Below are 21500 nucleotides of genomic sequence, written 5' to 3' on the forward strand. Positions count from 1 at the left end.
CCATTAACTAAGGAGTGTGAAAAGGAAATAATAGCCAGGTGACACTGGGCCTCTAGATGATCTGGGGGGCCCTTCAGGCCTTAAACTCATAAGAATGACCATACCAGGTCACCTCTATGGTCCATCTAGCCCAGTATCCTGTCTCTGACAGTGGCCAATGCCAGATGCTTCAGAAGGAATGAACCAAACAGGGCTGTTTCAAGTGATTCATCCCTTGTCATCCATTCCCAGCTTCTGGCACGCAGAGGTTTAGGGACACTCGGAGCATGGGGTTACATCCCTGACCACCCTGGCTAATTGCCATTGATGGATCCATCCTCCATGAACTTACTTAATTCTCTTTTGAAGGCATTTATACTTCTGGCCTTCACAACATCCCATGATATACATATTTGGTGGGTGGGTGAGGTACAGTTTAATACCCAAAAGTCCCTGGGTAAAATTTTCAGAAGTGCCTAAGTGGTTTAGGAACCCAAGTCCCATTTTTCAAATGTGATTTAAGCACTTTGAGTCAGATTTTCAAAGGCATTTAGCTGCTTAAATCTGCAGATAGGCATCTAGTGGGATTTTCAAAACCCCATAAATAGGTTAAACACCTAACTTCCATTGAAAATCCTCTTGAAAAATCCTACTGATCACCTATCTGCATCTTTACGCACCTAAATACCTTTGAAAATCTCACTCTTAAGCACTTTTTAATATTTTACCCATTATCGTTATCTAAAGTATCCAAAACTCAAAGCTTCACAGCACTGTCATGGAAATCTTACAAGTGCAGGAAATTCCATGACATTTTTATTGCTTCCAGTTTGTGCTCAAACTGGGAACTGGACCTGGAAACACCACAAGCAGCACTTTGAGGCACTTAGACTTCCTAGCAGAATCCTGAAATACATAAATGTGAAAACATGAAAAATAACGAGATGGGTGGGGGAAGGGAACTGCACTATTTCAAGCCTCAAAAATACGGTTTGGCTCAGATTTGAGGTGAACGGTCCATTCTTTTACAATGAGGCAGGTCTCGTCACTTGATATCTTGGAGTGAACTAAAGATCAGTGACATTCAGGCCAGTGTAAAGATGTGAATATCACACCAACCTTTGCAGGATTCATCCTCTAGCAAAGTTTCTAACGGGAATACCATGGAATGGCAGATTCTAACCTCTATATAAACACCAAGAGCCTCATGAGCCTGAAGTGGGCATCGTAGCTAGAAGCAGACCCATCCCCCCAAACTGGGACAAAGATAAGGACAAGTTCTTATGACAAATGTGTGTTTTGATTTAGGTTAGCCAAGACTACTCGGGAGGGTGACCAGAAACTCCAGATGGTCCTTAGTTAATACGGCAACACCCTGAAATGCGGAATTCAGTAACACACACCTGCGCAGCAAAGGCTACATCTCAGCCTCCTGGGGGTTCAGAAGATCAGGAGTTTAGGTTCAGCTCATTAAGGATTAGATTGTCACATACTCTTCTTCGATGTGACTTACTTTTCACTGTGTGGATGGGGAATGGTGACTTGGAGTGGCAAGTGTTCCTTGCTCTTCCCCAGGGGCAGCTGCACACCCCTTATTCAGTGCAGATTGAAAAGTTACAGCAGAGCCCTGACTACCAAGGGCACCCGCCAGTCTGGATCTGAAGTTCCCCCAAAGTTCAGGAGAGTTGGACCATTGGGTTTGACTCAGGCCTATGGCCCGTTACATTTCAAACAACTTGCAATGTCATGTTCTATAGAATAAACAAGTCAAACGACTCAGCCACACTGACAATTTTTGAATGGTTGTAACTCTCAGGAAAAAGATCTAAGGTCCAGGTCCTCAAAGATATTTAGGGTCCTAAGTTAAGAGCCTAAATACTTTTGAGTATCTCAACAGTTTGCTTAGTGATAAACAAGATGTTAGGTTGCATTGAGAAGGGGATGTGGAATAACATAGTAACTGTTACCTAGCGCTGGGTGGAAATTTTTCATCAAAATACTTTGTTCAATGAAAAACGTAATTTCTGTTGAAATCAAAAAAATTTTTAAAGTGTCAATTTTTACAAAATTTTGTACAAAAAGAAATGAAGTGTTTTGATAATGTAACGTTTCGCTTCGGCATTTTCAGGATGGACATTTCAATGTCTCATTTCAAAAAGACTTGGTGAAACAAAGTTCATCGTTGTTTATATGCTTTTTTAAAAGTTGAAAAGGTCAAAATCAGAATGAAACATTTGGTTTTTATCAAAATCAAACATTTCAATCAACCCAATTTTTGTTCAGAATTTCATTTCACAGGAAATTTAAAAAAATGTTATTTGTTTTTGCTCCCTTACAGAATAGAAAACATTTCAAAATCATGGAATTTCCAGCAAAACAAAAAATCCAGCCCCTGCCCAGTTCTACTGTTATGGCACTGAAGGCAGTTAGGTGTAGTGGTGAAAGCAAAAATCTGGGAGTCAGGGTGTCTGAGTTCTAATCTCAGCTCTGCCCGTGATTTGTAAATCACTACACTTGTCTATGTCTCAACTGCCATGTATAAAATGTACACCTATCCTACAAGGGTGTTATGAGGACTCCACAATTTAATGTGGCAAGGGAAAAGTAACAGGAGATATGACAGAGATATATAAACTAATGACTAGAAGAGAGAAACCCAGGCAGGTGCTCCTAGTTCTCCTTTCCATCATGCAAGAACAAAATGATACTATGAATGGGGGGGAAATTAAAAGGATTTTTATACAAGGGCCCCTTAACCTGTGGAACCCACTGCTGCAGGAAAATATTAAGGCAAGTAATTTAGTAATTTTCAACAAGGGATTAGACATATGATAAGAACAGCATCTACATTTGCAGTAGTTAAGATAAAACAACATGGCCTATTAATCCTTATGCTTCACATATGACTGGGTTCACAGACTTGGTCAGTGGTCAGGAATTGGCCAGTGTCAGAAAAAGAGCCCCTGGCCTGTTCAGCTATGGCAATTCCTCCATAAAAGCATCATACAAGGCAGACAGTTGTACCTCTGAGCTCCCCAACCTTATGGAACACCCTGCTTTTGGTGTGTTGTGTTGCATAGCTTCCAGAACTCTGGGGAAGTCACAGCACTCGTTGGCTTCTCCAACTCATGTTGAACACACCTTAATGAAATGTTCCAGGAGTGATCTCCCTATGTTTAGAGATTGTCCCAGGTTACATCTTTCCCTCAATTTTACTATTTACTGGTACCTGTCTCCCCCACCCGCCTCCACAAACCCATGTTGCAGTGACCTCCCTCTGGTTAAAAGTACTGGCCACAAGTCCCTCTTATACATGTCTCAATGGGCCATATTCATCCCCAGTGTTCAATGGAGTTACCCCAGTGCTGAATCTGGCACAGTGTCTCACCACTACTTTCCCATTTGGCTGTGGAGGAACATTGGAGGTTCAAAACCTTCTCTGAGCAGATGATGACGGCAGAGCTCCCAGCCCCAGTCATCTTTGGAAGCTCAGGATGTGAACCCTCTTTCCTGAACTTCAGAGCAGCAGACATATACTTTCCTGCGACTGAAATGAAAAGCACTGTATGCATTCCATATGCTTGCTGTGGCTAAGCAAATGCATGAAGACAGATTCCATTGAGGACCAGTGAGAGAAGTAGTGCATTATGCTATTAACTCCCAGTTTACTGTAACAATAATAATTGAGCAAACAAATTAGCTGTAGATGTCTCCAAACTTGAATAGTAAGGATTTGCATTAAAATAGGATGTGCTTTTTTCAGTCTCCATTGTGAGCAACTTTGCTGTATGACAAAAGGAATTCAGTCTTGGCCGTTCTTGCCACCAGTAAGGCACAGTGCATCTCAGAGTTTAGCATGATTTTTAAGAATCATCTCCAGCTTCTGACCCAACATGATGTTGCCTCTTACCTTCAGCCTGCCAACAAAGAATGCCCTACGGGGCTTAATCTTGCCCAGGACCAACTGCATGAAATCATGATCGGAAAGGGTGAAGACTGTGTCAGCAGGACAACGTGAAGCTCCTTGATAGATCTCTCCAGAGCCAGTCTTTAAGTCAAGAGTCCACTGCACCACCATTTTTCCATCTCTAGTGATGTCCCACTGAAATATGGCATTCACTTTCTTGACCAGCTGGCTTCCCATTTCCTTGATGCGGTGACCGATTTCCTCAAATATAAGATCACTCTGGAGGCTGGCGGCTTTCCCTGAAGGTTTAGCAGAGGTGGATGTCAGAGTCACATAGGAGCCTGAGCCAGTGGCTTCTTCTGTCTCTTTGATCTTAGTCTGAAGGTACATTTTCTTTCTTTCCTTCCACATCTCTCTTTGCAGATTTTCTACAGACTACAATTTGACCTCAAGATGCCAAAAGGAAATCGTTGTCTGATTTGTCTGTCTGCTGATTATTGTACAGTACTTTTTTATGTCACTGTGTTTCCTTCGTAAACCTTGCCTTCTGCTTTGGTATAAAAGGTATTTAAATTTTTTCAATAATGTGAAATCATTGTTGGGTGGTGGCATTGTGACATCAGAGGTAACCCAGCCAATCAGCATAAAGTATTAGTTCATTTGCATACTGTAGTTCTATTGGTTAATGCTTTACAGTGTTAAAATTTGGGGAGGGTTGCATTTAATGTCACATTTCATGCTTTTTACTTAACAGCCATGATAATATCATTGTTGTAAATAAGTTGGGGTTTCTTCTTGTTGTTGGCTAGCAATGAGGAATGTTTGCTACATGCTTAATACAGGAATACTGCATTTGTAACCGGGGTCTGTAGACTACACACAACCTATATATGTTACAGGGTTAGACAACATAGCAGCCACAGACACTAAGTCTGAGTATTTGTGACAGTCTTTAGGTCTTCGAAATGTGTGTGCATAGCCACCTTGAGAAGTGTATATGTAGCCTTTGTTACATGTCCTGGCATCTAATAACACAATTATACATTTTTTCACTACTTACAGTAACTTTAACTGGGTCAGAACAAAACAGCAAGAAAATGATACAGTGTTCATTACCTACAAACTATAGCCAGCCACAGTCACTTCATTCTTGAGTCCAGCCTCCAACCAAGTCCAGCTGCAACAGTTGCCTGCTGACTTGTTTTCAGTCCAGAATGATCCAAATTTTAAAGGCATAGTAACCACACAAACTCACTATCTTAAAGCTCCATATGCCACAACCTTACTCCCAGGTTTTCTGTTCTGTATTTTACACGTTTGCTAGACACAAGAAGTTTTTAAAATATTAATAACAACCCACAACATGACTCTTTAGACTACCCAGGTGCTTTATCCTGTCGAAGGGTATATCTATATTACAAGGGCTACAGTGGCACAGCTGCAGCTACACTGCCGCAGCACTATGCTGTAGACACTGGGCACTTCCATCACTGTCGTAAATCCAGTCTTCGAGAGGCGGTAGCTAGGCTGATGGAAGAATTCCTCCGTGGACCATGCTACATCTACAACGGGGGCTAGGTTGACCTAACTATATCACACAAGGTGCAAACTTTTTCACAGCCCTGAGTAACATAACTAGACTGACTTGGGTTTGAGGTGTAGTCCAAGTCTACGGTATTAATATGGCACCCATCTGAGGTGTCTGAGTGCCTCGCAAACTTTAATGATTCAGCCTCACCAAACCCCTGTGTGGTCTCTAACTATGTATCCCAGGACTGTCTCAGTCAGAGGGACATTATTTTCACGATGTTTCAATGGGTCGTTTTTTATTCCAGTGGCGCCTATCTCTTCTTCAGATGGGAACTGAGCCACAGAGAGGCTAAATGACTTGCCAAAGGTCACACAGGAAGTCTGTGATTGACCAGGGAACTGAAACGGAGTCTTCTAAGTCCCAGGTCAGCACCCTAACCACTAGACCATCCTTCCTCACTGAGCATTCACCAATCCTGCTAGGCCAGCCACAAGTTTTCACCCAGCTCTAGTTGTATATGGATCTGGCTGCTTCGAAATTAGATGTTTTCTCATAGGCACAAGTGGGCCAGAGTTTTGTAGATTTTATGGGCCTCTTCAATCATCTAGTCTGACTTCCTTTATGACACAGGCCATAGAACTTCATCCACACGTGCATGTGCTATTCTGTAGGTCCACACATGGGCTTTGGTGCCCAGCTACACTTCAGCTTATGTTGTGTAGCCAACGCTGCATGGCAAAGGGAACTAAGGAGCTGATCGGTTCTGTGGAGAAGCGAGCTAGAGAAGCTGGAAATGAAAACGCAGATACTGTGAGAGTTTCTTTAGCAGGTGGCTCTCTGACTGAGCTGTAATGATTTGAGGGAATTTTAACTTTTACGCCAATCAGCTTTTTTCCTCTTCTGAGTTTTAACACTGCACTGGATTCTCCTGATGTGAAGCAATGGGTGGCTGACGCTGCAGTCTCACTTGGATGCTGCTTTGACCAACTGATTGTGCCTGTATCCTGGTGAGGGAGCAAAGTAACTTTCCATTTGCAGACCAAAGCTTTATTTCTTTGAACATTCCCTTTTCCCCAGCATCATGTTCTCTAGCTGGGTCTTCTCACTGGAAACTTGTCTCTCTTCCTAGCACAGACTGGAACGTTGCTGTAACTCAGACTTCACAGCAGCCTGTAGCAGAGCGAAGACTCACTGGCACGGCGCCTCCCCCTCGTTGTCCAGGGAATTCGTTTTTCAGCCTCCAGAGTGCCCTCTTCGGGCTGGTGTCTCACCTGCTGCTGGGCCCGTGTCCTTCCCAGACCTTGGTGCCTTTTGCCCAGGGGTTCTGCCCACCACAATACCTGGGGAACCCCCAACCCTCTAAACCCACCTTGCCTCAGTGGCTACTGCCAGTCATCGCCTAGCCCCAGCTCACTGGGGCAGACTGCAGTCTGTAAACCACTCATCATCGGCAAGGCGGGCTGGACCAGCTGCCTCTGCTTATCTCTGGGCTGCCCCTCTGCAGCACCAGTACCTTTGTGGGCCCTTAACTCAGCCTGCAGCCTGGGGCTTTGCCAGGCTGGAGCTCCCTCTGCCCTTCCACAACACTGCTCCGCCCTAGGTACCCTCCTCAGCTTCCCAGGCAGCCAGGTCCTTCTCTCTCTGAGAAGTTAGAGAGAGTGTCTGTGTCTGTTTCTGGCCCGCAGCCCTCTTCTAAGGGCCGGCTGCAGGGCAGATGCAAGGATGTTTCGCGCCCTAGGCAAAACTTCCACCTTGGGCCCCCGCCCCTCCCCGAGCTCTGTGGCAGCTCTCTGTCCCCCCTTCCCTAAGGCAGCCCCCCACCGCAGCTCTCCACCCACCTCTCCCGAGGAGCCCCCCACCTGCAGCAGCTCCCCCCCTCCGCCCTGAGGAGCCTCCCTCACGGTAGCTCGGGGAGCCATGCAGCAGCTCCCCACCCCAGCTCACCTCTGCTCCGCCTCCTCCCCGAGCACGCCGTTGCCACTCCACTTCTCCCATCTCCCAGGCTTGCAGCACCAATCAGCTGTTTGGCACAGCAAGTCTGTGAGGGAGAGAAGCAGAGCGGGGTGGCGTGCTCAGGGGAGGAGGAGGAGCAGGGGTGAGCTGGGGCGGGGAGCGGTTCCCCTGCATGCCACGACCCCCCTTACTTGCTGCAGGCAGGTCTCCCCGTGCCCCCCTGCCTCAGGTCCCTCTGCCTAAATGCTGACGATGACCGGGGTCTCTGAAGATCTGACCATCGCGGTCACCGCCGAAGGACCTGAAATGTCGCCCCCCCAATGCTAGTGCCCTAGGCAACCACCTAGGTCGCCTAATGGGTTGCACTGACCCTGGCCAGCTGGGCCCTGATTAAGCTGACCACAGCTGTGGCTACTTCTCCAATCAGCGCAGCTTTCGCTGCTGCAGCCCTCTCCAGGGCAGTTTTAACCTTTCAGGCAGGAGCAGGGTGACCACCCTGCTACACAGCCCATTGGCCAACAAATGGAATAGGGTAGCTCATCTGCAAGCCATCCTACAGTAACGATCCAGCCGGTGCCATCTCCCAGCTGTAGCCTGATATGAGGTGTGGAAGTAATGTTGATTTAATGTATCCACTTAATTTTATTGAATTAGTTAATTTAAAATTAAAATTAAGTCCCAAGCAAATGATAGAGGGGTGGGAGGTGTGTTCCCCTCTCTTCCCTCAGTGCCTCAATGGCTTGTAGCTGATCAAGAGGGCTTTTCCCTCTGTTGGGATCTGCCAAACAGCTGGGGATCTGAGGTAGATGGATCAGAGGTGCAGCCTGGGAGAGTTGTGGGGACTGAAGAACTATTAAAGTTCTGAGTTATTGCAGCCTCTTGGTGGCAATTAATACATATATTTATCAACTCCCCCGCCACCACTAGTGTGGGTCATCGGGTCCGATGCTACTGCTTATATCTTATTGGTACCATTTGTTACAACTTCAACTCCAACAAAGCCCCTTAAACAGGGGTTGTACCGTACGACTCAGGGGTTGTACCATATGACCGGAGAATTGCTAACATAGTTCCTATTTTTAAGAAAGGGGAAAAAAGTGATCCGAGTAACTATAGATGTGTTAGTTTGACATCTGTAGTATGCAAGGTCATGGAAAAAATTTTGAAGGAGAAAGTTAAGGACATTGAGGTCAATGGTAATTGGGACAAAGTACAACATGGTTTTACAAAAGGTAGATCATGCCAAACCAACCTGATCTCCTTTGAGAAGGTAACATATTTTGAGACAGAGGAAACACAGTGGATCTAATTTACCTCCCTTTCAGTAAGTCATTTGATACGGTTCCATATGGGGAATTATTAGTTACATTGGAAAAGATGGGGATCAATATGAAAATTGAAAGGTGGAGAAGGAACTGGTTAAAGGGGAGACTACAACGGGTCATACTGAAAGGTGAATTGCCAAACTGGAAGGAGGTTACTAGTGGAGTTCCTCAGGGATCAGTTTTGGGACCAATTTTATTTAATCTTTTTATTATTGACCTTGGCACAAAAAGTGGGAATGTGCTAATAAAGTTTGCGGCTGACACAAAGCTAGGAGGTATTGCTAACACAGAGAAGGACTGGGATATCATACAGGAAGAGCTGGATGACCTTGTAAACTGGAGTAATAGTAATAGGATGAAATTTAATAGTGAAAAGTGCAAGGTCATGCCTTTAGGGATTAATAACAAGAATTTTAGTTATAAATTGGGAGCACATCAGTTGGAAGTAACAGAGGAGGAGAAGGACCTCGGAGTATTGGTTGATCACAGGATGACTATGAGCCGCCAATGTGATATGGCTGTTAAAAAAGCTAATGCGGTTTTTGGATGCATCAGGCGAGGTATTTCCAGCAAGGATAAGGAGGTGTTAGTACCGTTATACAAGGCACTGGTGAAACCTCATCTGGAATACTGTGTGCAGTTCTGGTCTCCCATGTTTAAGAAGGATGAATTCAAACTGGAACAGGTTCAGAGACGGGCTACTAGGATGATCTGAGGAATGGAAAACCTGTCATATGAAAGGAGACTGAAAGAGCTTGGCTTGTTTAGCCTAACCAAAAGAAGGTTGGTGGGGATATGATTGCTCTTTATAAATATATCAGAGGGATAAATATTAGGGAGGGAGAGGAATTATTTAAGCATAGTACCAATGTTGAAACAAGAACAAATGGATATAAACTGGACACTAGGAAGTTTAGACTTGAAATTAGACGAAGGTTTTTAACCTTTAGAGGAGTGAAGTTCTGGAACAGCCTTCCAAGGGGAGTAGTGGGGGCAAAAGACATATGTGCTTCAAGACTAAGCTTGATAAGTTTATGGAGGGGATGGTACGATGGGATAGCCTAATTTTGGCAATTAATTTGGCAATTCATCTTTGATTATCAGCAGGTAAGTATGCCCAATGGTCTGTGATGGGATGTTAGATGAGGTGGGATCTGAGTTACTACAGAGAATTCTTTCCTGGATGCTGGCTGGTGAGTCTTGCCCACATGCTCAGGGATTAACTGATCATCATATCTGGAGTCGGGAAGGAATTTTCCTCCAGGGCAGATTGGCAGAGGCCCTGTAGGTTTTTAGCCTTCCTCTGCAGCATGGGGCACAGGTCACTTGCTGGAAGATTCTCTGCAGCTTGAGGTCTTCAAACCACAATCTGAGGACTTGAATAACTCAGACATAGGTTAGGGGTTTGTTACAGGAGTGGGTGGGTGAGATTCTGCGGCCTGCATTGTGCAGGAGGTCAGACTAGATGATCATAATGGTCCCTTCTGACCTTAAAGTCTATGAATCTATAATTCACAGGCAAATGACAGGATGCTGTATGGAGCTGGTTGTGTCTGCAGGAGAACCATGTGGTTCTCAGTTTCTAGGCTCCACTCCTGATTCTTCATTTCTATGGTGGTGGGGGAACAAATGTAGTTATAAACCACCTCTTGTCAGAACAGCCAGGCAATGGCCCGGGCTGGAGCAGGAGCCGGCCCAGAGTGGTGCCGGAGCTGTCTGCCAGAACTACCAGGCAGCTGGGTGCATCCCTGGCAAAGTAATGATATTTATCGGACTGGAACCGCTGCTTTCATTAGGAGCCTATATATCTACTTTAGGGTTACCTGGTTAGAGCCTGGCTTGTGGATTGGCTGGACTCTTAGGACTCACAGGGAATTACCTTAGATGACTCCTCAAGCACTAAACATCCGACACACTTCTGTGCTGCCTGTTTTCTGAGACCATGCGTGGGCTGGCCTCAGGGCTCACTCGACTTACTCTGTGCTTCCCCTGGGCCTGGGAAGCAGCGACTGGACATACTGGTGCAGTGTGCTCCTGATATGTCTCCAATCCATCCATTACTCTGGCGGCAGGGAACAGAGCCAGTGTCATGCCCGTATGCCATCTCTACCCCTGCCAGGGAGGGCCCCTGTGGTTTCAAACCTCCTTACACTGTCAGAGCCCTGTAAAAGGGGCCTCGTGTAGCTGAGACTCTGGCCCTGTGTGTACAAAGAGGGGGGTGACAGTCTTTCCACACAGGCCAGGGTTTTCCTCACCACAGAAACTCACTGCTGTGTGGCTTGCTTGGCAGCGTAGACATCCCCTAAGAACGTCTGTCTGTTGCAGGGAAGAGTTCTAATACCCCTCGGGTGGTGAACAGCTGATGAAAGCCATGACTATTGTAGCTGTTATGATGCGAAATGCTAATGGCTACCATGACAGGCGGGAGGGGTGTGTTAGATCCAAAGACAATCATAGACCTCATAAAGGAAGGCCAATTAAATTAGGTTACACCATGCTGCGGTGGGGTTGAGCATCCCCATGGAAAAGGGGCCATGGCAGCCTAGCAACCTCCTCGCTCCTCCTTTTATGAATGAACATCTGTGCTGATCGTAATGGTGGCCGGATAATTAGGGCTGCTTGGATTCCCCGCTATATGCAATTTGATTTGATTGCTGACTCTTCGAATTTTGGTCTTCGTGGCACTTGTCTGTCTGTGGCAGCATCCCTAATTGCAACTTCCTGGCTGTATTTGCAGTATTTCTTAATGACTGCCTCTCACACGCCTGCCCAATCCCCTGTGGCTGCTTTTGGCAAGGTTTGCACCTCATTTTTTCACCATGGCAACCACTGCTAACTCAAAAGGAGTTCGTTGTGGCCTGGTTTTGAAGCCTTTTGCTTTTAGGCCCAAATCCTGAAAGGTTTTTAGCACCTAATGCCCATTGATATCAATGGGAGCCGGGCACCTTTGAGGCTCTGGACCTTACCTCTTGTATGAGACCTTTCGCAGGGTGAGCTGGCCCTTTAAGAGGGTTAGAGCCTCAGCCTCGCCTACGCCAAGCATAGGTTGCCTCCCTGGGAAAAGGGAACGCACCCAGTGGTCATACAATAGGAGCATGTGAATCAGAGCTAGGCCTGCTGGGAGATATAACAGGCAGCCTGAGGCTAGGTAGAGAGGAATAAGGGAATAGAGCTGCTGGGAGATTTTCCACTAGAACAGCTGAAGAAGAACTATTGAAAAATGCCAATGTGATTAAACTGAAACGTTTTGCAGGAGTGCATGGAGTCCATTGAAATTTTGGATGGGGAAATTATTGAAATGTTTTATTTTGACTTTTGTGATACTGTGCACAAATCAGAATACAACCATTGAAATGAAGTGTTTCGCTGAGGTTGAAATGAAATATTTTGGGGCTTATTTTGATTTGCAAAAAAAAAAAAATCTGAGGCTTCGACTTTTTGTCCTTGTGTGGCTTAGGATGAAATCGGACTTTGAAATCTCTGTTTCCTGCAGGGTACAAATTCTGGTTTTTAACCAGCTGTACAGGTAAGCTTCTGCAGGAGCCCCTGCAGTAGGGGAAAGGATCCGGCTTATCTGTTTGATTTACGTGGAACTGTTTTCATTGGAGAAAATAAAATTCAGTCCTGAAGCAAAGGAACTAAAATCTTGGTGCTGATGGCAGTGTTATTCGATACAAGGGCTGGTACCTAGACCTTATCTCATCTGGCTCTTTTAAAAAGGCATTCTTAAATAAGAACAGCTATTGCCAGGGTTGAACTAAACAGCTCAATTAGTGACAATAATGTAGGCCCCATTTCTGCAAACACTTGTGTGCATCACATCAAGCATCTGAGTAACCCTATTGACGTCGGTGGGACCATGCACAGTGCTTGACGTGAAGCATGTGAGTAGGAAGATGTTGTGGTATAACTGTTGCTCCCTCATCACAGGGACTCTGGAGCACAGCACTAACCCAGCTGACTGGGAACAGTCCCGGCTTGAAACCCCAGTTTAAAAAAATGACATGAAATCTTCTTAAGAAAGGGTCTTTTTTTACATTTTGAAATTTTACAAAAATAAAATTGCCCCATTCTGGAGCTGGCTAAAGATCAGACCAAACCCTGAGAAAAACTTTTGGTCAAAAGCCAAATCTTTGAGAAATCTCATTGAAAAATCAAAATGGGAAAAATTTCAACTGGCTCTAGCCCTTGGTACCGTTCCAGGCAGCTAATGGCCCAGGAAAGCAAGATCACAGCCTCCCAGGCGCTACGCAGGTTGGGTCCCAAGGGGAAGTCTGTAGCGGGGCACTGCTGCCACCTGCTCACCCCTTTGCAGCTGAGTGTGGCTTTAGAAGCAGTCCTAGAACTCCTGGGTTTAGGAGCTTCTTCTTTAAAAGTCCCTGGCTGGGGAACCCAGGCCCACCACTCCGCTGGGCTCCACCTCAGGGCCCTTGTTTGGAACAGCCAGAACCAGCCCTTCTCAGTCCCTTGGTGTTCCCTGGGCTACTCCTTACCTCTGTAGCCTTCTCCAGCCTCCTGCTCTGTTTCTGCCTCTTTAGGGCGTCCGTTTGTCTGGCAGTTTCTCACCAGTTTGCTGGAGGGATCCTCTTCGTGCAATCTCTCTGGAAGCCACCTTTCTTCTCAGGAGGTTTTCCTCTACCTGAGGTCCTTAACCTTTGGCATGCCCGACAGCTTTCTTGTATAACTACCTGCTTCCCAGTCTCAGTAAGTTAACTACTCCCAGGTGAACCTGAGCTGCCTCAGTTCCCCTTGTGGATCCTGTCAGAGGTAGCTGGGCCCCTAACCCCTTCTGACAGCCAGCTACCCTCTGACACATGCCAATAGCTGGCAACCAGCATGCTCCTCCCAGGGCAATCCAGATACCCTGCCTCTGTGAATCACCCATCACCACACTCCAAGTGACAGAGAACCTTCCCTTGATGCTGACTAGAGCCCAGTGGAGTAAGAGAAGAGCACCACATATTACACAGCTCTCTGCTCAACTATTATTGCTCAGCAGATTCATCGCAGACAAATTGGAGCCTGGCTTCTTATTGTGTAATGCTTTGCTTGCAACGTTCCAGGCTGTTTAAACTTTACTCTGATATGTTAGGTTGGGTAGAGCTGGTCAAAAGTTTTCTGACAGAACAGTTTTCCCTCCAAAAATGCCATTTCATCAAAATCAAAACACTCCCCCGGGAACACGTTGCTTTCGAAGGAATTTTGTTTTGAAAACCTCCGAATGAAGTGTTACAGTCAAAACACTTTGACCATACTGGAATGGGACATTTTGAGTTTCATTTCAAATTCACATTGTTTGGAAATGTTATAGTTTAATATAAAAGTCAAAACATTTCAGTTGCATCAAAAGAAAATGTTTCGGTTGACCCCAAACTTTTTTTGTTGTTGCTGTTCCATTTTGGAACAAAGGCAGATTTCGAAATGTTGGCAATTCCAGTTCTTGATCAGCTCCAATTCTGGAATTTTGTTTTGTTTATTAGCTTTGAACTTCTTAAATTGTCTCCTTCTGCACAGAATTTCTCAGTATTTTCCCCTCCCCCCTCCTCCTTTTCATTTATACAAATCCTTATACTGTGCAAACTCTTCTTGTGTTCTCTGTACATTTTTAGCCTCTCCATATTGTCCTTTTAAGTTACTCTGAAGATTTTCATTAGCTTTGGATGAGTACACCCATGAGTTATGCAGAACATTTAAATTAGTGCAGTTGGAACCTTTCTACCACTGCACAAAATCATCTGGTTTGCTATGTTACATATCTGACAGCAAAGTTAACAAATTGTTAGAGTGTCTTGGAACCACTAAATCAATCCTGTCCTAGTAGTGCTCAACTTATTACCATAAATCTGACTGCCTCAGAAGAGATAGTACTAATAGGGTGTTAAAACACTATGTAAAATTGCTTGTCTATGAATACTGCGGTTCTTTTTGGGGGGTCTTCCATACAGACTCACTGCCATGGGTGGGAACCTACACGCATTCTCACTGAACCACATTAATTATAAGCAACCTTTCTTTTAAGGTCCTCAGTCTGTTGTACTTTATAGTGAGCAGTGTTCGTGAATCTTCAGCATGTGTTATGTAACAACATTAGTGGGGAAGATAAGTATGAACTGAATTGAGGACCACTGGATCTAAGAGCATGAGCTGCTACTACTTGAGCTGACTACTCTGTTAGTAGGAAGTTGAACCAGATTCTGATATAGCCCAGCTGCTAAGAGACAGAGTCCCATACTGCATTAATGGGGGTTACAGTTACTAAAAATGGGTTGCAGTGGGATTTATGGATTTTTTTCAAAATATGTTCATGCCATAATGGCGTGTCCTTGTATAACTCCTCCTGTTGTCTTTCCTCAAGTCAGATGCCAGAAGATTAACACAGTACAAATTGAGGACACGGTGGATAGAACATAAGCTGTGTGTGCGCCTTCCTCTTGGTCATGGAACATGCTGTTATATATCATTTAAAATTCTCAGCATGCTTCTTCTCATTGTACATTTTGGATAAGAGGTGGAGGGGCTGCTCGTCTGAACACTTTTTAGACGTGGACCCTCAGTTTTTTCAGAAGTTTGTTTTGTAAGCAAAAGGATTGGGAGGTCATGAATGAGATGGCACCTGAACAAATATCAGGAGGACCTCAGCTGCTAGAAGAGGGCCTCATCCTCCCTGATTGAACTAACCTCATTATCTCTAGCCTGCTTCTTGCTTGCATATATATACCTGCCCCTGGAAATTTGCACTACATGCATCTGACATAGTAGCTCCACTTTTCCTCTTGGAGATAAAACTCACTGATAGATTGTTTCAGGAGGAATTGTGGATGCTCGCCAATATTATGCTTCGAAGTCTGTGACCAAACAAAAGGAGAGAAACAGGTTTTCTCCCAGACAGGAGGGAAAGCAGCTATCCAGCTGTTCCCTACATAAATTAAGCATGGTGGAATCAAAACAATGATTTACAAATCAGCAGAGGAATGGAAAGGGAAGAAGAGCATGAGGTCATCCTGTCTCTTGAAACAAAGTCAGTGAATTCTAGGTTCTCTCCTAGCCCTTCTCATCCCTCTGTGCCTGGGAGCTCCCATCCCCATCAAACAGCCATTTAAGGATATTGATAGGCAGCAGAGCTGATAATATGAATGTGTTTTGATGATCCTGCAGCAAAAAAACTTCAGGACCAGACTTCAAAGAGAAACTGCTGAGCTTCAGTTCATCTGCAAATTTGACACCATCAGCTCAGGATTAAACAAAGACTTTGAATGGCTTGCCAACTACAAAACCAGTTTCTTCTCCCTTAGTTTTCACACCTCAGCTGCTAGAAGAGGGCCTCATCCTCCCTGATTGAATTAACCTCATTATCTCTAGCCTGCTTCTTGCTTGCATATATATACCTGCCCCTGGAAATTTGCACTACATGCATCCGACGAAGTAGATATTCAGCCACAAAATGTCTGTTAGTCTATAAGTGCCACAGGACTCTTTGCTGCTCTGTTCTCAAAGGGTTACTTCCACTTGCATCCTCTAAAACGTTCCCTTTCTAAGCGGTGAGTCAGTTGAAATACACAACTCTGCCAGTGCTGGGCAGGACCTGGGCTTGCAGAGTGACGCAAAAGCCAAAGTTTTCAAACACAGCGGCGTAAAGCTAGACTCCCAAATCCTTATTTAGGTGCCAGAATACGTCGCTGGAGTTTTCAGAAGTGCTGAGCAGCCAGATCCCATGGAAGTAAATTCAGGCTGTCAGACACTGACAGCACAAGAAAGAGCATGGTAATGATCCCCTAGAGTTAATCCCGTTACTTCCCACCTTACTGTTAAGGAGGCTGACCAGGTGAAAAGAACTGAAGACAGCTGAAACTGCCTTGGAGAATTCGGCACTGGAAGGAAGGAAGACGTTTCTCTCTTAGAGGCCCGTGTCTCTGTAGTTAGGCTCTCCCATTTCCAGCAACAGCCCTTTAAATCTATAGCTCTGACCTATCATGCCTTCTAAAGCCAACCTAGCCCAGATAATACCGTTGCCCCTTTTTGACCTGAGCAGCGAATCAAATTTTAGGGCCGTGGGGACGTTCCAGCTGGAAGCAGAAATTGAGGGAGTCTGGTATTGTCTTTGATGCGGTCTTGTTCATTTACAAGGAATGTACATAATCCTGCTTCTGCGGACACAGGCGGAACCAAGAACCAAAGGGAGCAGTTTCTTAGCTCACAGCCCCAAGCCTCTTTAGCCAACACCAGCTCTCTTTCCAGATTTCTCCAGGGTCAGACTGTGCTCACAGGCTGCTGCTCCGCTTGCTTCCTCTTCTGTTCCACTCAAGTTCTCAGCGTTCAGCTGGACTGTTTCCTTTAAGTTTTGCATTGCCAATTTCCCTTCTTTTAACAAATTGAGTGTCTCAGTTTTTCTAATCATTCAGTATGGTCACGAAGCAGATTAGAATCTCCTCTCTCCTCGCACACATTCGACACGGAGCTGGACTTACAGAGCTCATGGCAATCAGCTTCCATCTTCCTCACTAGTGGTTGCTTCCTCTAGCAGAGAACTGCTGAAAGGAAAGATTCAAGTTCCCTGGGCTATTTCCCCAGCCTCTCAGAGTGTTTTTTGGCTCCTTTCACTGATCTTGATCTGCGAGTCCACATCCAGCTAAGCATCTATAAACTGGTCCATCACTAGTTTATCTTGGAATGCCCTGTTGGTATCTGGGTACATCAGGAATACAAGCCTCCAGAGGTCCTCTGCCAGTTCAGGTGGGGTTTCTTTTTCCCAGCTCTTCTAGTCTTAGCTGTGTCCTGGCCCACTCAGATTGAGGTCTAGCTCCAAACCACATATCAAGGGCTTGCACCAGGCCTGGATAACTGTGTCTGTTTTCTGGGGGTAAGTCTACAGCACCGTCAGAGCTGGGCCAACCTGGCTACTAGTAACCCTCCTTTCTGTCCATCTTCCCAGCCATTCATTTGAGCTATAATGTTGAATTGAGTCAAATAAGCCTCCCAGGGAGTTCTACCCTAAAAGGTTTTGCATAACAGATAGAAACATAATTTGGCAACAATGCCTGGTCTTACCCAAGCCTTCTGGCTGGCTCAGTTCCTCATCTGGGAGGCTGCCTTCAGCTGTGCTCTGTGACTCTTTCATTTCCTTCTGGAGCTGGATTTTCAGCTCCTTAGGTCCTTGCTGCAAGTCATCTTGGTTAGCAAGTTTCAGACTGGCCAAAGCCTGTTTGGTCTCCACTGTTTTCATGGAAATTCTCCGCTCTGTGGCAGTTAGATTGCTGGTCCTGTCATCAATCTATTTACCATTCCAGCCTGGGTGTGTTGCAGCTGGGTTTCCCAATTTGTCCTTGCTGCTCTAACATGAATCTCTTCTTGATCTGCAGTTCTGTCTAAGCTCTTTCTGAAAAACCTCCAGCTCTTATTTTAGATCTTACTTTAAATCCTGCTGGCCAGTCCTGATTTCTGCAAGCACCTCCAATATTTGCTCCGTCTTGGTTGGATGGATACACCAGCTCACAATTTCTCTCCTTGGAAACTAAGTCCCACCACTAACAACAGTGTTGCTGCTTTTTGACCTGAGTGGCTAGTCAAATTTCGGGGCCCAGCTGGAAGTAGAAATTGATGGAGTTTGGTATTTTCTTGGATGCAATCTTGTTTATTTACAAGGAACGTATAAAGTCCTGCTTCTCTGAACGCAGGAGGACGCAAGAACCAGGAGCAGCCTTAGCCATTTTACTGGCAAGGGGAGGGGAAACCATTTTCAGTGCCCCCCTCCCAGTCTCACTGCACAGCAGTCCAGCACCCCCTGGAAGTTGGGGCCAGGGTCAAGGGCCCTACTTGCCTGCTCTGCCAAGAACCAAAGGGAGCAGTTTCTTAGCTTACAGTCCCAAGCCTCTTTACCCAACACCAGACCCCAAATCTTGCTCTCTCTAGCTTTTTCCACGGGCTACTGTGCATACAGGCTGCTGCTTGGCTTTCTTCCTCCTTTGAGCCTCTCTTCTAGTCCTCTCAGTTTCTGTGTTTCCCCATATACACAGAGCTGGTCACAATACCCAGTGGAACCCCCCTGCCCACAGGGTGCTAGTCTCTCAGCAGAGTCTATTACGCCTTGTTTTAGGTGTGGCCCCTTAAATATTACTTACAGCGCTCTTACGTGAAGCGGTTTGGGATCCAAGCAGTGCCCGATACCTTGCACTGTAACAGTACCTTTCAGCAGGAAGCGACGCAATGGATCTTCATTCCAAGGTTAAAATGTTACACTTTCTTGGCCTGGAGCAATAGCTGGGACATAAAGTCTGTCAGAGATCTCATAAAAGCAATCAGTGCTCAGCCAATGGCCCGTGACAAAGTCTGTCTGGTCAGGATGATCCTACAGTCAGGTGATACTTCATGATCTAATAAACCCAGTAGAGGAACCTAGCAGGGGGTTATTCCTCTTTTAGAAGAACAACTGAAATGAGGCGCCTCCAAAAAACAAAGGGACTCATTAGCCACTGTCCTTGTGCCATTGTTAATCTGGTAGCACTTTGTACTCACAACACGCAAAGTGCCAGGTAGTGGAGAAACTGGCCCGCAGTGAGAGAGTGCCTGTATTAAGCTGTATTAAATAGTGTATCAAATACTGACGGTCACATCCTCCGTGGGGGTGAGTCGGCAGCGCCCCACTGAAGTCATTGGAGCCTCACTGAATTATAGCAGCTGAGGAGCAGACCCAAGTATTTCCTCCAAAATGGCGTCTAGCTGGGACTGCAACTGAGATACTGGTAACATTTTCAAAAACACCTAAGTGACTTAGGAGGCCAGCTGGTCAAAATGTTCCATCAATACTTTTTTAATGGAAAATTGGGTTTTTCAGACCCAGATTAACCAGTGTGCACTAGATGGACTCGCACAGGGACCACATCGCTGTAGGAACCCTGAACACCAGAAAAAAACAAAAAATGAGTAACTCTGAGACATAGTGTGCCAGGTCACAAGGCCACTCACTCAGATTTGACCCAGCCCCTCTCCCCACCCCGCTGTCATGATGGAGGGGCAGCTGGGCCAAACCTGAATGAGTGCAACCTGGTACTTGGTGCACCTCCCACACTCTTCTACCATAACCATTGAACCATCAGAAAGCTCATTGTACCTCTTGTTCCCCTGGAAGTCTTCTCTCCCTTCCTGGCGAGCACTTCTGTTCTCAGGGGTAGGATGGGGCAGCACACTGAGTCTTGCCCCAGGTGGGGATTGTCTTGTATATCACATGCTCTGTCTGGGTCCCCCATTTTCCATAGTGTGCAAGGACCCCATATTTTTTACTCTGGGCTTTGTGGTTTTGACTAAACAAACATTCAGAGGAAATGTCTGGTTTACAAAATAGTTGAAAATCGGAGGAAAAAACGTTGGTTTTGGGCTGAAAACAGAAAAATGTTGGGGTTTTCAACAAAAAGTCAATATGTTCCCCTGCAATTTTCAACAAAACCAAGATTTGTTTGGCTTTTGCCAAAGTTTCCAATGGGGGGTATCCTATTTCTCGACCAGCTTTACTTGGCCTCCTGAGTCTCACTGACATACAGCTGCCTGGTGACTTTCAGTGGCCAGAGACTCTTCCTTCTGTGTTTGAGATGGCCACGTTGCTGGCTACTGTTGAGACCTTGAGCTATGGATGCACATAAACCTTTACATTGTGCCACAACAACAGGTATTTTGTATGGAAGCAGGTGCCTTTTCAGGACTAGAGAAGGGCTGCAACTCACGGCAAGTTTACAATCTGCAGCCACTTTGCACCTGCCTAGCACTTCCGGGTAGCCCTGCTGCTCTTAAGGGAAGGAATCTCTAATTGAAAGAAGCTGGAAAGAAACTTTCCCTGGGGGCAGGTTATCTCATCACCACATATTGTGGAGTTCACACACCTTCCCCTAAAGCATCTGGTTCTGGCCACTGTCAGAGGCAGACTACTTGGCTAGATGGACCACAAGTCTGATCTGGATAGGGAATGCCTAAGGATGATTAGAAAAAAGGCGAATCAACAGATACAAAAATGAGATCAAAGATGGACAAATAGGGGGACAACACTGTTGGTCTTAATACTGTGTCCCACCTAATATTTCTGCAGCAGTTATGGGCCATCTGAGTTTCGTGATGAGCTGTCAGACGGGGCAGTACGTAGCTGCCTAGACTACCATGTAGTAAAGCAATGTCTGGTTGGCCTTTCTGAATTTCTCTTGTAAGAGTGAGCTATAAACGGTGATCTGTACTGGAGCAAACTTCCAGGGGGAATTTCTACTCTCTCTGCAGGTATTACATTGTGCATTCAAATAGCATTTATTCCCCTTTCTTAAAATCCTAGAGGGAAACTGTGCCATAATTTTTTGCAGCTGTTTATAAACTGTGAGCCTAGAGGAGGGCAAACCGGAGCTATTCTAATCACATGTATATTTCTTCTTTCCACAGTTGCTGGGATGGAAGTTACCCACTTTATAGTTTCATTCCTATAATAGCTTAAGAGTGAAAACATTTATTTCAAGGGGTTTTTTAGTTCCTCTGTTGTGATCTCCATCAGGAAAGGACAGAGGCATTAACCTCTGATCTAAGACCTCTCTGAAGGTCCTTTAGTTGGGTTTGAGATTCTGGAATGAGATCCTCACCCACACTCCAGTTCCCTTCTGTCTGGTTAAAGGGCATGAGAGACGTTAAGGGGCCCTAAGAGGCCTGGTTCTGGCTGGATGAGAGAGGATTCCCTGGACATGCACTGTGGAAGACAACCCATACAGCTGTCCTCTGAGGATCTCTCACAAGTCCTGGGTGGGAGGGTGTCAGGGCTGCAGCATGCAGCACGGTGGAGGTTCTG

At 45.6% G+C, this 21500-nt stretch overlaps 1 protein-coding gene across 1 annotated transcript; it reads right to left on the bottom strand.

Moving 5' to 3' along the window:
- Nucleotides 1–3579: 3579 nt before the first annotated feature.
- Nucleotides 3580–4297, bottom strand: SCP2D1 (SCP2 sterol binding domain containing 1). The gene has a single exon (XM_050950279.1). The coding sequence runs from the start codon at nucleotides 4295–4297 to the stop codon at nucleotides 3824–3826; it is 474 nt and encodes a 157-aa protein (XP_050806236.1). The 3' UTR covers nucleotides 3580–3823.
- Nucleotides 4298–21500: the final 17203 nt, after the last annotated feature.

The sequence above is a fragment of the Gopherus flavomarginatus genome, chromosome 4, assembly GCF_025201925.1.
Source record: "Gopherus flavomarginatus isolate rGopFla2 chromosome 4, rGopFla2.mat.asm, whole genome shotgun sequence".
Lineage (NCBI taxonomy): Eukaryota > Metazoa > Chordata > Testudines > Testudinidae > Gopherus > Gopherus flavomarginatus.